Below are 21363 nucleotides of genomic sequence, written 5' to 3'. Positions count from 1 at the left end.
TTTTACAAAGTATCGTTATGTTAATATTAAAGAGTAACGATAAAAATAATGATACCGATATATACATTAATTCACGTTATCAAAATAACAATACTTATACCGGTACTTATACACCTATGTCTCTCGCTCTCTCTCTCTCTAACGATGTTTGACGATGAACGACTCGATCTTCCATCTTCTCTCGGCGGTTAAGTAACGATCAAAATATATAAATAAAACTGATTGGCATACCGCTATTAACATTACCATTTTAACGTAACAATAAAATATTTTGGTAGTTTAACGTTAAATTTTAGTAACTGAAACCGTCCCTGGTCGCGATACGTCATCTTCAGACACAACTTCAACTGGCGGCAATCAGGGTTGGAAAAATAAACAAAACATTTAAAACATTTTATTTGTTTAAATAAAATGTTTTAAATGTTTTGTGTTGTATTTGTACAAATAAAATGTTTTTGTTTAAAACATTTTATTTGTAGTAAAAACATCTTTTAACACAAGGCCAACCCTAACGGCAACTGCACGATCGTCGCCAAGTTTATATCATAGAGATGACAGGCGACATCACCAACTGTCACAAAAGATTGTCTGGTGGGAGACTTTGGCCGTGGCTAGTTAGTAGTTACCACCCTACCGGCAAAGCCGTACCGCCAAGCGATTTGGCGTTCCGGTATGATGCCGTGTAGAAACCAAAGTGGTATGGGTTTAATAAAAACTGCCATACCCCTTCCAGGTTAGCCTGCTTCCATCTTAGACTGTATCATCACTTACCACGTGAGATTGCAATCAAGGGCTAACTTGCATCTGAATAAAAAAAAGATTAATGAATAGCTCTGCAGTATAATCAAGAGTGTACTTTCTTGATGGAGCACTATCTACGTGTAGACTGCCCTTTTGCCCGAATACTGGAAAGTATCTTGTGTATAATGGCCTTCACAATTAATTGACTGTTCAGTATTCGACCGCTAAGCTGTATTTTCCTAGGCTAGAAAAAACGTTTCTTTGACACCCAACGTTAGCGTTAAAAGACGCTATATAGGCGCTATTTGATGATATCCTAGGAAACTAAAGCTATAGGACTACAGTAAGATTCAAACTTATTGGGGACTGAGAAGCAAGTCGCAAGTCGTGTCGCAGTTACATCTCACCAACGTTGATAGAATTCGTTGTAAAATCTCTTACTAAGTCATACTGTACCTGCGCAGACTCACACCCGTATTCAAAATGCTTACTATGAGGTCTCAGTGCGCTCGAACGCACAGTGTAGGTTCCACCAATCAAATGACTGTATCACGTCAGTTTTCAATAATCTGATTGGTGGAACCCACACTGCGTTCGAGTGCACTGTGAGACCTCATTGTAAAGAGCTTTCGAAACGGTAAGCACGTAGATATTTCGCTTGAGTCAAGCATTTTGACCTTTTACAAAGTTTGCTTGATGCATTTCAAATCACGCGTCAAATACGTGATTGATGCGATTTTAGATTTTATACTTTTCTTTGACGCGATGAGAAAATTTTCATTTGCTTGATCAAGCTGCTTGACGGGCGCATCAAGCTCGCATGATGCAGCTTGATCAAGCAAAACAAATCTACAGTACGCGGCAGAAAGTAATGTACATCGACCTTTAGAAGGAGATAGCAGATTTGTAGAGCATTGTCTCTGTCGCTGAGGCCGACAAAACGTCATATAGGTATGAGTGGCAGAGACAACGCTCTACAAAGCCGAAATGTCATTCTAAAGGCCGATGTACATTACTTTCTGCCACGTAGTCGTGCTCGACTTCAAGCCGTTTGATCGTCTCGGAAGCTCTTAAGTCTTAGGGATTGTGAATATACGGGTGTGACTCTCATAGCTCACTTCTCAGTCGCCAAAGAATGAATCCACTCTACTAACGATAGGTTAGGGATTTGTTAAAGCGGTCGTGTCATACGTCCGCGCCCGCAATAGCCGATAGCTATAGTTAGCCGACTGAGGCGCTCCAGAATATACCTAATAATTTGTAAATGAAAGGTGGTATTAATAAATATATTTTGTTTCTATTTTTGTTTTCATTTATTTGATCGATTGCCTAGTGGTTAATTGGCCTTCTATCCGGCGCGTCCAGGGTTCGATCTTGAGTAGACATCGTAACTTTTTGGAGTTAACTACCTATATGTACATTTTAAACATCGCTTGATCGGTCAAGGAAAATGTCGCGAGGAAACCGATAAGGGGTACGGGTGTAATAAAAACCGACACACCCCTTCCAAGTTAGCCCGCTACCATCTCACACTGCATCATCACTAACCATTAGGTGAGATCGCAGTCAACGGCCGACTTGTAATAGAATAAAAAAGAAACCTGACAGTTTCCTTAATGTTACCCCTCAAAGGTGTGTAAAATATGCCATAAAGTAAGTTTTTGAGTTATCGCGCCAAAACACGTGAAAATCTTCAAAAGTTGATGTTTGTTTCTAAAAACAAAATATGCTAAAGTATGTAGGTAGAAGTTACGACCAAAGTTTTTAATTAATTTTGAGTTTAATCAAAAACTACGTTTTATCATAAGTATCACTATCTTATAATATAATAAAAAACCGTCCAAGTGCGAGTCAGGCTCGCGCAATGAGGGTTCCGTACTACAATCGTATTTTTTCGACATTTTGCACGATAATTCAAAAACTATGATGCATAAAAATAAATAAAAATCTGTTTTAGAATGTACAGGTAAAGACCTTTCATATGATACCCCACTTGATATAGTCACTCACTTCTAAAGTTGAAAATAGTAATTATTAGTTCTTGACCACAATTTAATTTTTTTTTGTGTGATCTAACCCTAAATTCACGGTTTTCAGATTTTTCCCCAAATGTCAGCTATAAGATCTACCTACCTTCCAAATTTCATGATTCTAGGTCAACGGGAAGTACCCTGTAGGTTTCTTGACAGACAGACAGACAACAAAGTGATAAGGGTTCCGTTTTTCCTTTTGAGGTACGGAACCCTAAAAATGAATCACTAAATGTGTTGGTCATCGTGAATCTCGAGAACAGCTGAACCGATTTCGCTAATTCTTTTTTTATAATATTCCTTGAAGTACGAGGATAGGCGGAACGAAGTTCGCCAAACAAATGTACAATTTGAAAAGGGGGCACAATCCTAAGCGATGAACGGCAATCGGGGTATGAGGCGGGAAGATGTCCCGCACACCCGCGCTCGCTCGCATCGGATTAGCGCGGAGGCTGTGCGGGGCGTTCCAACCCCGATTGCCATCTCGACCTGTCGCGGACTATACATATACAATTAGACAAAGAATATTATTACCTGCTTATTATTATCATATCAGCAACTGCGATACCTCAGACAAAGATATAAGGTAAGTAGCTAATATAACTAAACCATCCTATTTAATTTCACATTACTCATACTCATCAGTGCAAAGAAAATGATTAAATAGACCATACCTACCTTAGTATCTCAAGATAACCTGCTTATCTTTAGATTAGATAAATACAGTAAAGTATAAAAAAACTAGATATTAATTAATTATTTATGTAAAGCTTTTATTTTTCATTATTTTCAAAATAAATTAATATGTAAGTAGCAAAATTCAATATGTTACGGATCCTTCTAGTTATCGCAGTCACAAACTTTTAATTTTTCTGGTGGTGCCTGAAAAAATCATTAATTTCATTATAATAGTTAGTAAAAGTACGCATCTCCTGTTCTTAAAGGTGTGTGAAGCCTGCCAATCCGCACTTGGCCAGCGCACTTCTCAATAAGAGAGGGGAGACCCGAGACCATACCTAATGGGCTGGCGATGATGGGTCGATCATAATAATAGACGAGGCAGTTGTCTAATCAGTTTATTTTACTAATGGTACGGCTCTACTATCGGGATTCGGCAAATAGCTCGTAACATCGCGAATTGTGTTTTACACACAAAACACAATTCGCCATATTTATTAGAATTGTGTTTTACACACAAAACACGAACACAATTCGCGATATTACGAACTATTCGCCGAATTCCGGTAGTGGAGCCCTCCCTACCATAACGGGTTTCGTCTTCGCAAAGAATCCGTCGCAAGAGTCAGAGGCACCTTTGCCGGCACTCCTTAACAAAGCCTTTATCTTGTCTTTGAACTTATAATAAATGGCGAACAGGCCTAGGGTGGTGGTGCCTATGACAGGCATCCAGCTCTTCGCCCAGCCCCCCGGTGCAGGGAGCGAGCTTAGGGCTCCCGGCCATCCGCTCAGCGAAGACGCTTCGGACTGGAGCGGCGGCGACAGGATGGGACGGGTGCGCGAAGATTGCCGTTCTAATTCCTCAGCGCTGCAAATCGTTTAAAGCATTTGAGGTACCTACCTACTTGCAAACTCACATTTCTGTAAGTGACGATCGAGTGCTGTGTGTGTCTCAAACCATAAAATCTCGAAAGTCTCATAATTCCAATTCTAACCTGAATAGGTATAAGTCGCGTATCTATACATAAGTATACCTATCTAGTAAGTACCTAATTGATAAATTATACTTATAGGTAAGTATCGACACCAGTCGATAAACAAAATCTAATGCGTACTTACATTTTGTTAAGTGTCGATGATGTATGCGAGTTGAATTACTAAAGTGGTAGGTAAATATAATGGCCGGTACACACGACAACGATTTATCGTAGCGATTTCACTGAGCAGTCTGTTTGGGCAGTTTTATCGAACATGTTTGTATAAGATTTTCAAAATCCGTGGCGTTTGCACAGTTTTATCGTATCGTGCGGATGGAAGTCGGAGCAATCGTTCAGTTCGTTCTTTACTCACGGGGGTGTATCTCAACGGGAATAACCCGTTCGTTCCAAGAGCTTGGCCTGAGATGCCTGGTTTCATATTATTGTAGAAAACTTGATGCATTCGTAGGAGCGACCTATAGTTAAAAATCTGTGTGGCAGACGTTGCAGACAATCTTTCGGAGGACTTATTGCTTCTCTCATCACGGTATTTTTTTGTATTAGCGGAGTGACTAAAGTCAGCAAGTGTAAATTCCGTCTGTTGTGCGTTTCCGTCTAACGCACAACAGACGGAAACGTTTAAGTGCGGAAACCAGCCCAGAATGAAGATGAAGAAGTCACTTCCTTCATCCTTAAATATTTAAGTACCTACCTATGCCAATATTTTGGAGCTAATTTCAATTTTCAACATGAGAGTATGACTTTCTTTTAGAAGCTCGTCCTTACACCGCACACTACATGATTTTCTTCTCTTTTTGCGCAAAATAAGCAAGACTGCCGCAAGTGCGTCTTCGTCCTCCATCGCGGATGGCATGTTTCTCGTCTGAGTTTTCAGGTATAAGTTTCAAATCGCTATCGATAAATCGTTGTCATGTGCACCGGCCATAATGGAGCTAGATAAACTTTTTTACTGACTAGGTAGATTTTTTAGGTAGGGTAAAAGGTGTTTTGTCAACAGAACTACTAGGAATAAAGAGTAAATATTCACCAGTCACACATGTGACCTGTGGTCGGATGTGGCCTTGATAAGTTGTAATTTTATTGTTATTAGGCCTTAGGTACTGCCTACTATTCTGAACATAAATACATTATTCTTGAAAAATGTCTTGGTTTTCCCATTTTTGGTTTGTTTTTATTTATCTTAAAAATATAATTATCTCAGTAAAAATTTCATAAATAATTTTGAATTATTTATTCCAGACAGTATTATGACAGAATGGCATTGGCAGCAGACATGGACAGATTGCGGAGTTTCTTCTTTTATTGCACTCCAGTTCTTACTCTTATCCGATATTTTTTCCGTCACCGTGAACTTGACACTGCAATTAGAAAAAAATCACATAGATCCGTTGCTCCGTTGCGACGTGACATTTTGCACGATAATTCAAAAACTATGATGCATTTAAATAAATAAAAATCTGTTTTAGAATGCACAGGCAAAGACCTTTCATATGATACCCCACTTGATATAGTTATCTTACTTCGAAAATTGAAAATACTAATTATTAGTTCATGACCACAATTTTTTTTTGTGTGATGTAACCACAAATTCACGATTTTCAGATTTTTCCCCGAATGCCTGCTATAAGACCTACCTACCTGCCAAATTTCATGATTCTAGGTCAACGGGAAGATTTCTTGACACATACGACAGACAGACGAACAGGTGGACAGACGGACTGACAACAAAGTGATCCTTTAAGGGTTCCATTTTTCCTTTTGAGGTACGGAACCTTCAAAACAAGAATCCACTTCTGGATATAGGTAAGTACACTAGGGACTTCCACACGCCACGGTCTTGCGCCGCCAGAATCCAGCGGCTCCCTGCGACTCGTCTGATGTCGTCCGTCCACCTAGTGAGGGGTCTTCCTACGCTGCGCTTGCCGTTGCGAGGTCGCCATTCCAGCACCTTGGGACCCTAGCGTCTATCAGTTTTTCGAACTACGTGCCCTGCATATTGCCACTTCAGCTTCGCCACCTTGAGCTATGTCGGTTTTCCTCATTTCTGATTTGATCACGTAGAGACTAGAGTAACTCCAAGCATAGCTTTCATACAATTGATAGTAGATAGGTATAGTTAGATAATACTTATGTACCCAGGCCGGCTCGCCCGTCTTGCAGGTGCACACGTAGCTGGCGGCGCCGTAGTTGTGCGACGTGGCGCCGTAGGCCTGGCGCGGGCGGCCGCTCAGCATCTTGTACAGCAGCGCCAGCAGCCCCGCGCCCACCACCACGCCCGCCGCCAGCGGCACCCAGGCGTCGCGGCTGCTCATGCTAACACCTTTGTAACATAGGGTTGCCAGGTGGAAAAACCGGCCAAGTGCGAGTCAGGCTCGCGCAATGAGGGTTCCGTACTTTTTCGCCATTTTGCAGGATAATTCAAAAACTATGAGACATAAAAATAAATAAAAATCTGTTTTAGAATGCACAGGTGAAGATCTTTCATGTGATACCCACTTGATATAGTTATGTTACTTCGAAAATTGAAAATACTAATTATTAATTCATGACCACAATTTAATTTTTTTTGTGTGATCTAACCCTAAATTCACGGTTTTTTAGATTTTTCCCCAAATGTCAGCTATAAGATCTACCTACCTGCCAAATTTCATGATTCCTAGGTCAACGGGAAGTACCCTGTAGGTTTCTTGACAGACAGACGGACAGACAGACAACAAAGTGATCCTATAAGGGTTCCGTTTTTTGAGGTACGGAACCCTAAAAATGGAAAATACACTACTCTGCATCTCAGATCATCATTGAATTTTTCAGAACTAGATAAATCTATTTTCACGAACGCTCAGCTCGTGCGTTATAACAACTGTTCTAACGTAACTTAATTTCCATACTTATTATATTGTATGAGGTTGAAGGGCGGTAACGCCCACGTGTCGGTCCTGGCACTGGCCGGCCGCTGCCGCCACACGCTCGTTCGGTCCGTGCGTTCGGAGTGCCCCCGCCAAGTCGGGCAAAGGCACAGCCGTAAATTTCCTATTTGCACAGAAATGTGGACCATTTTTACCATAAGTTTATTTTATGGTTTACGTACCTGGGAAATTGTTTTTGTACAAACAAATTGTACTTATCTAATATTTTTTGCGTTTGCAATACCAGTATTATGTGGGGGGGTTCTGCCTGGACTCCCTTCACACACGCTGCAATTGATGCAGTTCACGATTTTAAACCCCACCCAAAACGTGCAGGATCTGTGCCTACCTTTGCAGTCATGTCGATTCAATGCTATTTACCTATTTATTTATTTTTAAAACATTTAAAAATAGGTAACTAGGTAATTATACGCAAATATTTAGCAAAACGTGTGATAATAAAATCTATGAATGATATGGATGATACATAGATTAATTATTATGATGATAGTAATAAAATGGATGCGTCTGAATTTGACGTAGGTAGGTACATAGGTAAATTGACAATGATGAAATTATTTTATCTATGATTTGGTTTCAGTTTCAGTTAACGGAGGTACTTTTGTGGTATTATTAAAATCTGTATTGATGGTTTCAGACTTAGATGGATGATATATACCTACTCACTTATCTTGGGGATGAACACGGTGGCAAAAAGCCATTTATTACCGATTAGGGATAAAGTACGCGACAGGGTGAGACTCGAGACGGCAATCGGGGTGGGGATGCCATGCCCCCTGCACAGCCCCCGCACTAACTTTATGCGGGATAGCGCGGACCTGTGCGGGGTGTCCCCCCCGCCTCATACCCCGATTGCAATCTCGACCTATCTACTATATCGCGTACTTCCTATATGAATACCATACGGAACTTTAAAAGAGCAAAGCTCTACTTGCACTTTAGCGGTTCTTTTAATTTTGTGGGAACTCGTTAATTTTTCGGCATAAAAAGTAGCCTTTTAGTACACGGCCGAAAGTGATGAACATCGGCCTTTAGAATGATATTTCAGGTTTGTAGAGCGTTGTATCTGTCACTCATGCCCATATGACGTTTTGTCGGTCTCAACGACCGAGACAGTGCTCTACAAATCTGCTATCTCCTTCTAAAGATCGATGTTCATCACTTTTGGCCGCGTACTGTACTAAAAAGATGATGCCAGCCCAGCCAGCAGCCAGCAGCCAGCGACGCTTCAGTGTGCATTTAGGGTTTTAAAGAATTTTGTGGGAATGCTTTGATTTCGCGGGACCAAAAATAGCCTATGGATGCAAGCTATCTCTATACCAATTTCATCAAAATCGGTTAAGCAGATGGCCCGTGAAAAGCTTACAGACAAAAACTTTTGCATTTATAATACCTGCTTACTGGTATGGTGAAATTATGTGAGTTGTGAATTGATGCACAAGAGGTAGGTACCTAGTACCTACTTTCATTTCACCTACTTCAATAGGTATTATAATATGAATAGGTACTCACTCTCTTTTGAGTTTTAATAAAACAAAATTCTAAAAAATACTTCATATATTTTATAATTACATAATAATAGGTCAACATATAAAATCTTGTTGACTTCATCTGTAGGTATATCCTCACCAGAAATATAAAAAACTCTAAGAAAAAACTTGCTATGGAGGCGCCGCTATATTATGGTCTATGGTCACTAAGCCTACGGTCAAATAGTAGTCGTGTTCGTTTGCTTCTCTTTGTGTGCATGTGCGCTTTGTGTGCATGTGCGCGATTCGTGCATGTGCAGTTGCCTGGCGCAACAATATGGCGAGGTATTTTATTTTTCTGGTCAGGCTGTATAAGTCCCGCAAATTGCTCAAATTGCTGGAACCATGTCTCATTAACATCGAAGTGACGTCATTTTGCCGTCAGCCGAAATAAAAATATACCATCAGCTCGAAACTTCAGTCTAGTGGTGACTAAACTAGTCACTAAAATGGCGGCCACACGTCTTAGCAATTTGCGGGACTTATTAGGCTTAGTTACTAACTTAAGAGCTAATAATGAACTGATTTTTAGCAAAATATGTGAAGGATAAATTTTCACCCGTCCGCGTCCGAGAAAAATATATTGCAAAAAAAATTTTTGTACACTTAGGTAAGTAGGTAACTAAAAAAAAATTATGTTACCAATAAATTACTATCATGGAGAGTAACGGATTTTGGAAAAGAAATTAGTTTAAAAAGAATTATGTAAGATTACTTACTTCCTACTGCAATGGTAAATACATAAACAAAAAAGTATCTAATACTAGCTGTTGCCCGTGACTTCGTCCGCGTGGAATTAGGTTTTTTAAAAATCCCGTTGGAACTCTTTGATTTTCCGGGATAAAAAGTAGCCTATGTCACTCTCCCAGGTCTTCATCTATACCCATGCAAAAAATCACGTCAATCCGTTGCACCGTTGCGACGTGATTGAAGGACAAACCAACAAACAAACACTTTCGCATTTATAATAAGGGTACTGATTAAAATCACTGTATTTTCCACAAACAGAACATAAGTTTAAAAAAATACTTTTAGTTCTAATCATACAGGCCACATTTTATAAGAACTTTCTGTATTCCTGATATTCTTTATCAGTTAACAGATATTTCGCGACCGATTTATAATCGTAGGGGTTCTTAAGTACATTCAATAAGTCGTTAATTTTACCCTTGTACTCATTTAACCTGGCAATATCCCAACGTTGAATATAATTTTTTCCTCTATTCCAAAAGTATGGAATATTCTTTTTTGCCAATGCATCATACAACTTCTGCAACATATGTTTGAATAATGTGGCTATGTCATTCTGTTGCCAGAAAGCTTCTTTTTTATTTAATTTTTTAGATTTTATACCATCTTGAAAGTCTGCAATTTCCCAGAAAAAAATCGTTTTGATGTAATAACTGGCTAGCTTGTCCATACCTTGAGCATCTCGGAATTTTTTGATCTGCAAATAATAATATTATATTTTTATACAACCTTATATAGCACCATTAGATATAAATAATATGTGTTTTAGCTACATATAGCCTTTTCTGGATGTAGTAAATATATGTAAGTTGTAGATTTGTAATAGTGAAAGAATTAATGAAATTGATTTCAGAGTTTGAGAGATTGCAAACAAACAAATCTTTCCTCTTCGTAATATAAATAACTAGATAATGCCCGCGACTTCGTCCGCGTGGGTTTCGGTTTTTAAAAATCCCGTGGGAACTCTTTGATTTTCCAGGATAAAAAGTAGCCTATGTCCTTCCCCGGGATGCTAGCTATCTCTTTACCAAATTTCGTCAAAATCGGTTGAACGGATGGGCCGTGAAAGGTTAGCAGACAGAAATTTAAAACTTTCACGCACAATTACACGACGTTACGCACTAAAAATCTATCCAACTCAAATCCAGGAATTCAACATTATTTTGCTGGGATTACGCACACGATATACAGACAGACACACACTTTCGCATTTATAATATTAAGTAGTATGGATTAGAAGAAAGCAAGAGTTTAAGTTAGGGGAGTCGGGACCCCAAAACTAAACTCACCAGCCGAATGATCTGTCGCAGGTGGTAGGTGTTGTAGAGCAGCTGCTTCTCCTGGTCCTGCAGCGCGAGGCGCCACGAGCGCTGCTCCTCGTGCGGAGTCGACGGACCGTCGGGATTCGGCTTCGGTACCGCCAGCCAGTACTCTCTGCGACATCTTTCCGGAATCTTTCGATACTTCTTTCCCAGCCATCTGCTCTCGGGGAACTTGAGCGCCGGTACGAGGTCCACATCCATCTTGAACCCGTCGGATTCTATGTGTATCGTCCAAGCTGGCCCGCTGGAAGACGAGCGGATCGTATACGCCACGCCATCCACGAAGCATACCGGTCGACCATTCAACTTTTGAAACTCATTGAGACCTCGGTTGCCGACGCTTTTGAACCAATCTGAGAATTTGGAACCGAGGATGAAATTCTTTTTATCCAGCCACTCGTACGCCGTCCTGTTGATCGAAGAATCCTGTCCGTCACGGTACGGTATATTCCGGAACTGAGCTCCGGCGCGGAGCCACAAATATTCGGGGCGGTATTTTTCGATGAGAATATCGCTGTTCGCCGGATAGAGAGGATCCTCGTGCATGCTGACCGGCACGTCGATCACGATGTCCATGTCGAACTCGTCCGGCTTGTTTATGCGGAGGTTGTCGTAGTGACTGCCAGCAAATTGGATCTGGAAAATATCGTCCCTTTGAAGCCCTAAGATGACCATACCAGCGAATCATGGGATTTAAAGTACAGCAGTGATAGCCTAGTGGTTAGGACGTCCGCCTTCTAATCGGAGGTCGGGGGTTCGATCCCGGGCACGCACCTCTAACTTTTCGGAATTATGTGCGTTTTAATTAATTAAATATCACTTGCTTTAACGGTGAAGGAAAGCATCGTGAGGAAACCTGCATGCCTGAGAGTTCTCCATAATGTTCTCAAAGGTGTGTGAAGTCTACAAATCCTCACATGACCAGCGTGGTAGACTAAAACCCTTCTCACTCTGAGAGGAGACCCGCGCTCTGTAGTGAGCCGGTGATGGGTTGATCATGATGATGATGAAAGTACCGTGAACTTGGCTGTCTCTATCCTGTATATAAAATTAAATATTTTAATGTTTTTGTTGATTGGGCAGTTCCCTGTTGGGCCATACCTATATGCGCTGTGCACGCTGAATTGCAATTTATTGCGTCATAACAAAAGTCGCTATATTTATTTAAAAGGACTTTCCGGAATGATTTTTAGGGTTCCGTACCTCAAAAGGAAAACGGAACCCTTATAGGATCACTTTTTTGTCTGTCTGTCTGTCAAGAAACCTACAGGGTACTTCCTGTTAACCTAAAATTATGAAATTTGGCAGGTAGGTAAATCTTATAGCTGACATTTGGGGAAAAATCTGAAAACCGTGAATTTGTGGTTACACCACACAAAAAAATTAAATTGTGGTCATGAACTAATAATTAGTATTTTCAAGTTACGAAGTAAGATAACTAAGTATTTCAAGTGAGGTATCATATGAAAGGTCTTCACTTGTTAATTCTAAAACAGATTTTTATTTATTATTATGCATCATAATTTTTGAATTATCGTGCAAAATGTCGAAAAATTACGACTGTAGTACGGAACCCTCGGTGCGCGAGCCTAACTCGCACTTGCCGGTTTTATGTACATGACTACTTACGTTGCTAACATAACGCTCGTAGTATTTGTCGACGGCCTTCATGTTTTGCTGGAGGCTACGGAACACCTCACCGAACACCCTGTAGTGGAGCTGGAAGTCCTTCTCCTTCAACTTGATGTATCGATTGTGGATGTCGGCCAGCAAGGAGTTCAGGTTACTGCTACAGTAAATAAACGAATAAAATAAATGCTCGATAAATCCAATACTAAACCAAACCGACTTCCAAAACCACTACAAAGTAAAAACAAAACGCAAGCGCGTTGCATGACGTCACTAAGCCAGTAGGGCGATTGTCTAAAACCTGCATCAATCATTATTACAATCTAAATTGTTCTGATTGGCTGAATTTGTGCCATTCTTGTTGCAACAATGCATTGTAGCCAATAGTGAGCGAGCATTAACCAATCAGAGATGATTGCGATCGTGACATTGTAGCTGTCAAACAACCGCGGTAGGGCCACAGGTTCGCAGATATAATATTGTCGACGGTTAAAAGGAAATAGGGTATAAGCGACAAAAGATGAAATGTTCAGGAGAGCCGTTCAAAGTTTTAAATTTTAGAAAAACTGACGTATTTTTGTCATTTATTAAGATATTGTGAAAAGTGAAACAGTTATAAAATCAGATAGAAATGGAACAGTTACTGGTATTCTTAGTTTTAGTGATTTGACGTTATTTAAAGTAGTTTTTGTCGCTTATTACCACAGCTTTTAATTTTTGAATGATGAAATATGGCATAAGATACAAATGACAAAATCAAATATTAAAGGATAAGAAGCATATGCGACATTCCAATTTATCATTTTGCAAGGTAAAAGGGTATAAGCGACTAGACCGTTCAATCAATATTATAGGAAAAGAAGGATAAGATACTTTTCATAGTGGTTGTATAAAAGATAATAGGGCACAAGAAACAGTTGGCATTCAAAATAATACCAGGATATAAGACATTAGTAACACACAATGTCGCTACGAAGCAAAGAAATATGGATGAAAAGCCACCTCAAAAATAATGAAGTAGCGCAACCAACACAATCCTTCATCAGGAAAATATCTAAAACAGATATTACACGACACTGTAATTGGGTCTCTAACTTCTAAAGTAGGGTGAAATTGCTTGGGAGTAAATTTTCACAAAAACATACTAAGGATCTATCTTACTAAGAAGCCTATTACAGTATACCCTGCTATAATTTTACACTAAATGGTAGATTTAAAAGATATAGCTCGTCATTTCATATTTAATAACGAGCAGATAGTGTGATGTTGTTTGAAATAAAAAAGGAGTTTTTGTTAATACTTTTTAATCAAGAAAAATCAAAATTAACCCCCTTACTAATAAAAACACGAATCGCTTAATAAACCTATTTTAGCTAAAACACTGTTCTTTCATAATGCTGTCAACATTTGACAGAAAGTGTTAACATTTAAAAAAGTAATTAACATTATACTGTTAAAGAAGGTTTTGTATTAATTTATGTGTCACACTGGCTGTCTATTTTATTCTAAACTAGCGGCACGCTATGATGGCCGGTTTGACGTTTGTCCGCTCATGAAGTTCCGTATTAATTGATAACGACTTTGAAGGAAATAATTGTATTACTTTATTGACGATAGTGATGTGCAGAGATTCATAAATTTTATCGAATGTAGTTTTAGGTTTAGGACTCAAAATTTATTTATTAAATTGATTTCTTAAATGTATACAAGTGTAGAAAAATCAGTTTGCACCATTTAAGGGGTGAATGTACTTGTGAATATGAACAATTTTCACTATGTGGACAAACCTCTGAAATCGCAAAAAAATATCAATAAATTTTTAAAAATGGAATCTAATACGATCGTCACATAGGATCGCTGGCTAGCACAACTACTACCTCCGGCAAACTCGCGTCAATGCTCAATGCAAAACAAAGCAGTTTCGAATTGACGTTGCTTCGAAAAGTATAAACTGTCAGTGCAATGCGATTGTGATATAGTTTTGACCTGGCTTTGGATTTCAAATATTGATACTGCATTACTGTTGACCCTTGCTCGTTAATTTGGACTCTGTTCAAGCCCTTTGTTGTGGATTTCGTCGATATGACCGAACGTACGCAGAGAACTGTTCTAAATAGTCAGACACGTGAGTTCCTAATACGCCTTCGTAACTATTTCGATCGTGAAGCTCAAAATGGAGGGCCAATTTTACCTATAACGTCAGTGGTTGAACGCGTAGCTGATGCGCTTAATATTGGACAACGAACTGTTAGACGGATAACTAAAAAAAAATATGGCGAGACTGGCACAGAAGAAAATAAACTTCACACACCAAAAAAGAGAAAACGAGCAAAACCAGTCGTAGGCATCGATAGCTTTGATGCCGATGCTATCCGAAGACATGTTTACGGCTACTATTTACAGAAGGAGTATCCAACAAGAAAAAAGTTGGTGCATTCACTGAAGGAAGCTGGATTATTCTTCGGTGGGGAAAGTTCTTTAACGAAGATTTTGAAGACCATTGGATTTCGATACAAAAAATGTAACAAACGCAAAATATTGATGGAAAGATTTGATATAGCGATGGCAAGGTATACTTTTTTACGGCAAGTGAAAGAAATCAAAAATTGGCAAAATGTTGTGTTCTTGGATGAAACATGGCTTAATGCTAACCATACTGTAGGCCGTTCTTGGAACGATGACACAGCAGCATCTACTTCCAAAGTTCCTGTAGGAAAAGGATCGCGACTTATAATTTGTCACGCCGGAACCATCAACGGGTTTGTCGAAGGTTCTCTCATGGCTTTTGCGTCAAAAACCACTGGAGACTATCATGAAGACATGAATGGAGAAAAGTTTACTGAATGGTTTACCTCAATGTTGTGTAGCCTCCCTGAACCATCTATTATAATTATGGACAACGCCCCATACCACTCGATGCAAATTGACAAGCCACCTGCCCAATCCCAAAAGAAAGCTGATATCGTCGCATGGCTTCGTAAAAATGGCGTAGATGCAAACATGAATATGTTAAAAGCGGAATTAGTACGTCTTTTAAAAGAAAACAAACCAACCAAGATCCGATACGTCATTGACGAAATAGCATTAGAACATGGGCACAGAGTTATACGGTTACCGCCTTACCATTGTGAGTATAATGCGATTGAGTTGGTGTGGGCTCAAATTAAGGGATATGCTGCAAGACACAATACAGAACCCCCATTTACCACAAAAAAAATGCTAAAATTATTAGAAGAAGCTTGTGAACATGTGACTAAAGGAGACTGGGAAAAGGTTGTGAATAGAACTGTTAAATTAATAAGGGAAGATTATGAAAGAGATGTGAAAATAGATAATATTATAGAAAACGAACATATAATTATTAATGTATGTGATGATAGCAGTGACGACAGTGAAAATAGTAGTATGGACGAATCTGATTAATTATGGCCTTTTGTGGCACCTTTTTCGGTATCTTTTGTATTCATATGTTTCTTGTGTGCATATAAAGTATGTATATTCATTTTCGTTCAAATATTCAGTTCGTTCAAATAAATTAAATAAACATATACATTTTTGTTTTATTAAACCTATTTAATCAGGTACAAAAACAAAACTTAATTGTTTTTTGTTCGAGAATAAATTGACATTCCACATCACTATTGTAATGTGTCAAACCGGCCATCATAGCGTGCCGCTAGTGTAATTCCTTTTAAAATTTGGAATGTCACTCTAACATGTCTTATAATAAAAATATGTTTTCTCAAAGTATATTATTTATTTAATTGAATTTTATCGATCCTAAAACGGACTATGATTAATGAAACAAAGACTGCTGGTCATGTAATAAAAACAATTCTCAGCGATAATGGTGGAGAATTTCATAACGAGGCTGTAGAAAATATTTTAAAGTCTCATGGTATTCAGCAAAGATTGATAATGCCATATACACCAGAGCAAAATGGGTGTTGTGAAAGAGATAACAGAACTTTAGTTGAGGCTGCTCGTACTATGATGCATGCTCATGAAGAACTTCCACTTGCTTGTTGGTCAGAGCTTGTCAACACTGCTGCTTATGTTCTGAATAGAACTGGACCGACTTCTACAGAAGGTAAATCGCCATTTGAGTTATGGTTTGGACAAAAACCATCCATTAAATATTTAGGGTAACTGGTAGTGAATGTTACGCTCACGTTCCAAAACAAAAGCGAACAAAACTCTCCAAGAAAGCCGATAAATGTATTGATGGTAATGATGGTTACAGATTACTGGGCTGTGATAATAACGGCAATGTTAAATTAATCAGATCGAGGGATGTAACATTTAATGAGTCGATTATTAGATCAATTGGATTAGATTCAGATGCAACTGAAGCAGATGAACAAAGTAAATCAACTGAGATAGAAATTCACTTCCCTAAGACTAATGAAAATCATCCAATGTTCGATGCAAGGGAGGATGTATTACAAGATGATGCTGTTTCTAGTATGCCTCAAACATTGAATGCTCCAGATTCAAGCTCACATGAAGTAATTCCCACTTCGTCGACTAATGGAAATGAAATCATCAGTCAAAATGAAGACGAGTCTAATGAATCATATGTTACTCCTAATTCCTCTGATTTTGAGGATGAAGAAATTCCTGAAACAAGAACTTTTCGAGATAGATCTATACTAAGACCACCAGTACGATTCGATGACTATTTTATATCTACTGTTGTAAATGATTTAGGCGAACCTGAAACATATAAACAAGCTATAAATAGTTCTGAAAAAGCTGAATGGTTGAAAGCTATGGAAAGTGAGCTAAATTCTCTGAAAGAGAATAAAACTTGGATACTTGTGGATAAACCGAAAGACAGAAAGCTTATTTCTTGTAAATGGATCTATAAAAAGAAGACCAATGCTGATGGAAGCCTCGACAAGTATAAAGCTAGACTTGTAGCAAGAGGCTATACTCAGGAGAAGGGAATTGATTATGAGGAAACATTTAGCCCTGTTGCTAGAATGTCAACTATTAGGTCAATTTTAAGCATCGCTGCAAACGAAGGACTATCTCTCTTACAGTTTGATGTAACAACTGCCTTTTTGAATGGTTTATTAGAAGAAGATATCTATATGAAACAACCAGAAGGCTATAGTGATGGCACAAATAAAGTCTGTAAATTGAAGAGAAGTCTATACGGACTTAAACAGGCTCCCAGATGTTGGAACAAATGTATTGTCGACTATCTGAAAAATATTGGTTTTAAACAATGTGACACAGATCCATGTTTGTTTATTAGAAATCGACGAGGCAATAAAATTATTCTAGCGCTCTATGTTGATGATGGACTTGTTGCATCAACAAATCAGAAAGATTCTGAGAAGTTTATAGCTGAATTGAGAAGTAGGTTCAAGATAACCACTAAACCAGCTAATTAATTTCTTGGTTTAGAACTTTCTAGTGATAAAGATGGTGGAATTGTAGTTTCACAAAAGCATTATGCTCAAAAGCTACTAGAACGCTTTGGGATGAGTGACTGTAAAGCAGTCAATACACCAATTATTAAAGAAGCTCAAACAGATTCTGAAAAGGAGAATGATTTTAAGTTTCCTTATAGAGAAGCTGTTGGTGCATTAGCATACTTGATGACAGCAAGCAGACCAGATATATCGTACGCTGTAAGTTTTGTATCTAACTCTACTAACTCTAATCCCACTTCACTTGCTAATCCCACTACAGAAGATGTACAAAAGGTCAAGCGCATTTTTCGTTACATCAAAGGAACAATAGATTTTGGAATTGTATATAAGAAAGACTACAAGTCTGGAATCTTAGAATGTTATAGTGACGCAGATCACGGTGGAGATCCAAATACAGGACGCTCTACATCTGGAATTCTGTGTATGTATGCTGGAGGAGTAATTGCTTGGGCAAGTCGGAAGCAAACATCAGTAGCAATTTCGAGTACTGAAGCGGAGCTCGTAGCAGCTAGTGAAGCAGCTCGTGAAATTGTATGGCTTAAGAGACTGTTTAATGAAGTTACCAAATTAAAAGAAATTCCCAAGCTGCAAATTGATAATGATGCAGCTATAAAAATTTCTCAAAATCCAGAGCTTCATCGACGTACGAAACATATTGCTTTAAGACATTTTTATGTCAGAGAATTAGTTTCAGAAAATGATCTTGAAGTCAAATATGTTCCCACAGAATATCAATGTGCAGATATTCTAACTAAGCCTATCCATAAGCCTAGACTTATGTTTATTTGTAAGTTAATCGGCTTGGTGACATAAATTTCTCAAAACGGGAGGATGTTAAAGAAGGTTTTGTATTAATTTATGTGTCACACTGGCTGTCTATTTTATTCTAATTCCTTTTAAAATTTGGAATGTCACTCTAACATGTCTTATAATAAAAATATGTATTCTCAAAGTATATTATTTATTTAATTGAATTTTATCGATCCTAAAACGGACTCTAATATATACAAAAATAAAGACAGCTTCGCAGCTTAAAATTAAAAGGCACCGTGTTCACGCTGTCACAGTGCGCGGCTGAGTGTTGCGGGGGACAAGCGACGCGTTTAAAACTGTTTTTTGTGGTATCCAATGGCATAAGCCCCGACTCGTTATTAAATCCTTATTTGGTATTGCGGTATAAGCGACGTATAAGTATGATTGTAGAACGTGGAAATATGTTATAATCGACACCATGATATCTAATTTAATTTAAGTAATATGGAATTAGCGACAATCGTATTTATATTAGTAAACGGAAGTAAGGTATAACCACCAGTGTCATATTAAAATCAATTTAGGTAATAGGGCATAACCGACTTGGCTGTCATTAAGAACTGAATGGAAATAGGGGATAACCGCCAGAGTAATATAAGTTTGCATTTTGTATATAGGGCACAAGCGCCATAGCTCTGTTAAATTACGAAATGGAAGTAAGCTTTAAGCAACATTTGTACTTTTCAATTGAAATGCTTAAAAGGCATAAACAACCAAAAGCTTGGCACCCTTGTGAAGTAAAAAAGCATTACCGACAACAAACCCAAAATAAATCATTTTTGTAGGGGTACAATCACCTTTATAGCAAAAATGACCAGAATTTTCGTCGGTTAGCAAATATAACACTATAAATTGTTTTTTTTTTTGCTTGGGCATAAACGCCAAAAAAGTCACCGTAGAGCCATGGGAGTAAGCGCATTCAAAAGAGCAGAAAATTTTAAGTCCAATGGCATAATAACACATTTTTGACAAAAATGTCGCTTATGCCCTATTTCCTTTTAACCGTCGTTGTATTTCCGGTGGGGTGTATATAAAAGGACGGGCGAGCATAATTAAATAAACTAGAAATCTAGTGTAAAGGTACATTTTTATAGTGTACACTGTACAGGTATTATGTTTCATCTTTAATGGTGGTAGTATTCAGCGCCATCTATGAAAATTTTCTCGAACGTTGCCTGGAAACCTCATTTAAAAGAAAAATCATAAACAATGAAATTAAACACAAGGTTATAAATAACTTCTTGGATGAATGATTAGGTACCTACTATCTCTATGTATTACTTACCTTTCCATGTTATTACGAAAAAATCTGGGGTTGCCCTTAAATTGGCAGAAGCTGTAAGAGCACAAAGGAAGTCCACAACACTGCAATTACTAGAAAGCTTTGCTGCTTGCTCTGCAATATTTCTGCAAGATTACACTGGGCTACACTGCGAAATCAACTGACGCGGATGCTCGGAGCCTCGGACGTTGAAATTCGAGTCGTGCTCGCGTATGAAATTAAAACGTAAAAGTACAACGTAGTGTTTTTATCCTCTTTGGACGTTTTCATTATCACAGCACAATAGGTAGGTACATTTGCAGAAACCGGTAAGGCCCAATCATAGACGAACTCGAAACAAGTCAGAGATTAGGTAGACATAGACACCTTACAAAACATACGTGAGTCATAGATAAGTATGTGATCACAGACCAGTAATATGTGATTCCATGAATCTATGGATAGAGCGTCGTGATAGAGCGTTAGGTACTACCTACCTATCTTATGCCCAAAGAATTTGGAAGCCTATGTCGATGCTTATGCCGGTTCCAGACAGTCGGCCAACACTCCAACAGCTGTTCGTCCAACCTTCCACGTGTGGTGAGATAGTTCGTATTGTTCATGTTTGTCGATGTTGGGTCGTGTTGGCGCGTGATCGCTCGGATGGCGGTAAATCGTACCCAGATCAAAGAAGTTGGTCAACTCACACGAACAGACCCTCCACACATAATTGCGGTCGCTTCACTCGGGCGACGCAGACGTGTGCACTGTGCATACGCTCCAACTTCAACTGCAAAATATTTCGCGCCATGCATTTGGATATTTATTATTATTATGGGGATATACTGGGATGTAAGCTAACTCTGTACCAAATTTCATCAAAATCGGTTAAACTGTTGGGCCGTGAAAAGCTAGCAGACAGGCAGACAGAAAGACGTTACGTTACGTGTTGTAAGTCTTACTTAATACCTAACTTATTCAATTTATAAAGAGAAAACGATAATTTTTTACGTTTACTATGAGTTTTTAGAAATATATAAAAACTAGCTTATGCTCGTGACTTCGCCCGCGTGGACTTCATAAATTTCAAACCCCCATTTAACCCTCTCAGGGGTGGAATTTCAAAAAATCCTTTCCTAGTGGATACCTTCTCTTTACCTACAAAGAACACACCCACCAAATTTCATGTATCTAGAACCAGCTGTTTAGATATTTAGGCTGTGCATTGATATATAAGTTAG

The 21363-nt window shown here is 38.6% G+C and overlaps 1 protein-coding gene and 1 long non-coding RNA gene across 3 annotated transcripts; both read right to left on the bottom strand.

Annotated features, from left to right (window-relative positions):
- Window positions 1-5674: 5674 nt before the first annotated feature.
- LOC138402363 (uncharacterized) lies at window positions 5675-7830 on the bottom strand. The gene is made up of 3 exons (XR_011236762.1): window positions 7536-7830; window positions 6583-6767; window positions 5675-5805 (listed from the first exon to the last, which is right to left on the bottom strand). It is a non-coding gene; the product is annotated as an uncharacterized lncRNA (long non-coding RNA).
- A 1083-nt stretch (window positions 7831-8913) lies between these two features.
- Window positions 8914-20477, bottom strand: LOC117982601 (cyclic GMP-AMP synthase-like receptor). Of its 2 annotated transcripts, none has more exons than XM_069498788.1 (4): window positions 20147-20477; window positions 12605-12761; window positions 10943-11611; window positions 8914-10350 (listed from the first exon to the last, which is right to left on the bottom strand). In XM_069498788.1, exons 1-4 carry the CDS (start codon window positions 20152-20154, stop codon window positions 9961-9963), a joined length of 1224 nt encoding a protein of 407 aa, XP_069354889.1. In that variant the 5' UTR covers window positions 20155-20477; the 3' UTR covers window positions 8914-9960. The 2 variants fall into 2 exon arrangements, with proteins under 2 accessions (XP_069354889.1, XP_069354888.1); XM_069498787.1 differs by having other exon boundaries at window positions 12605-12764; window positions 20147-20476.
- Window positions 20478-21363: the final 886 nt, after the last annotated feature.

This window comes from Maniola hyperantus, chromosome 5, assembly GCF_902806685.2.
Source record: "Maniola hyperantus chromosome 5, iAphHyp1.2, whole genome shotgun sequence".
Taxonomy (NCBI): Eukaryota; Metazoa; Arthropoda; class Insecta; order Lepidoptera; family Nymphalidae; genus Maniola; species Maniola hyperantus.
This window is presented reverse-complemented; position numbering and strand designations above follow the sequence as displayed.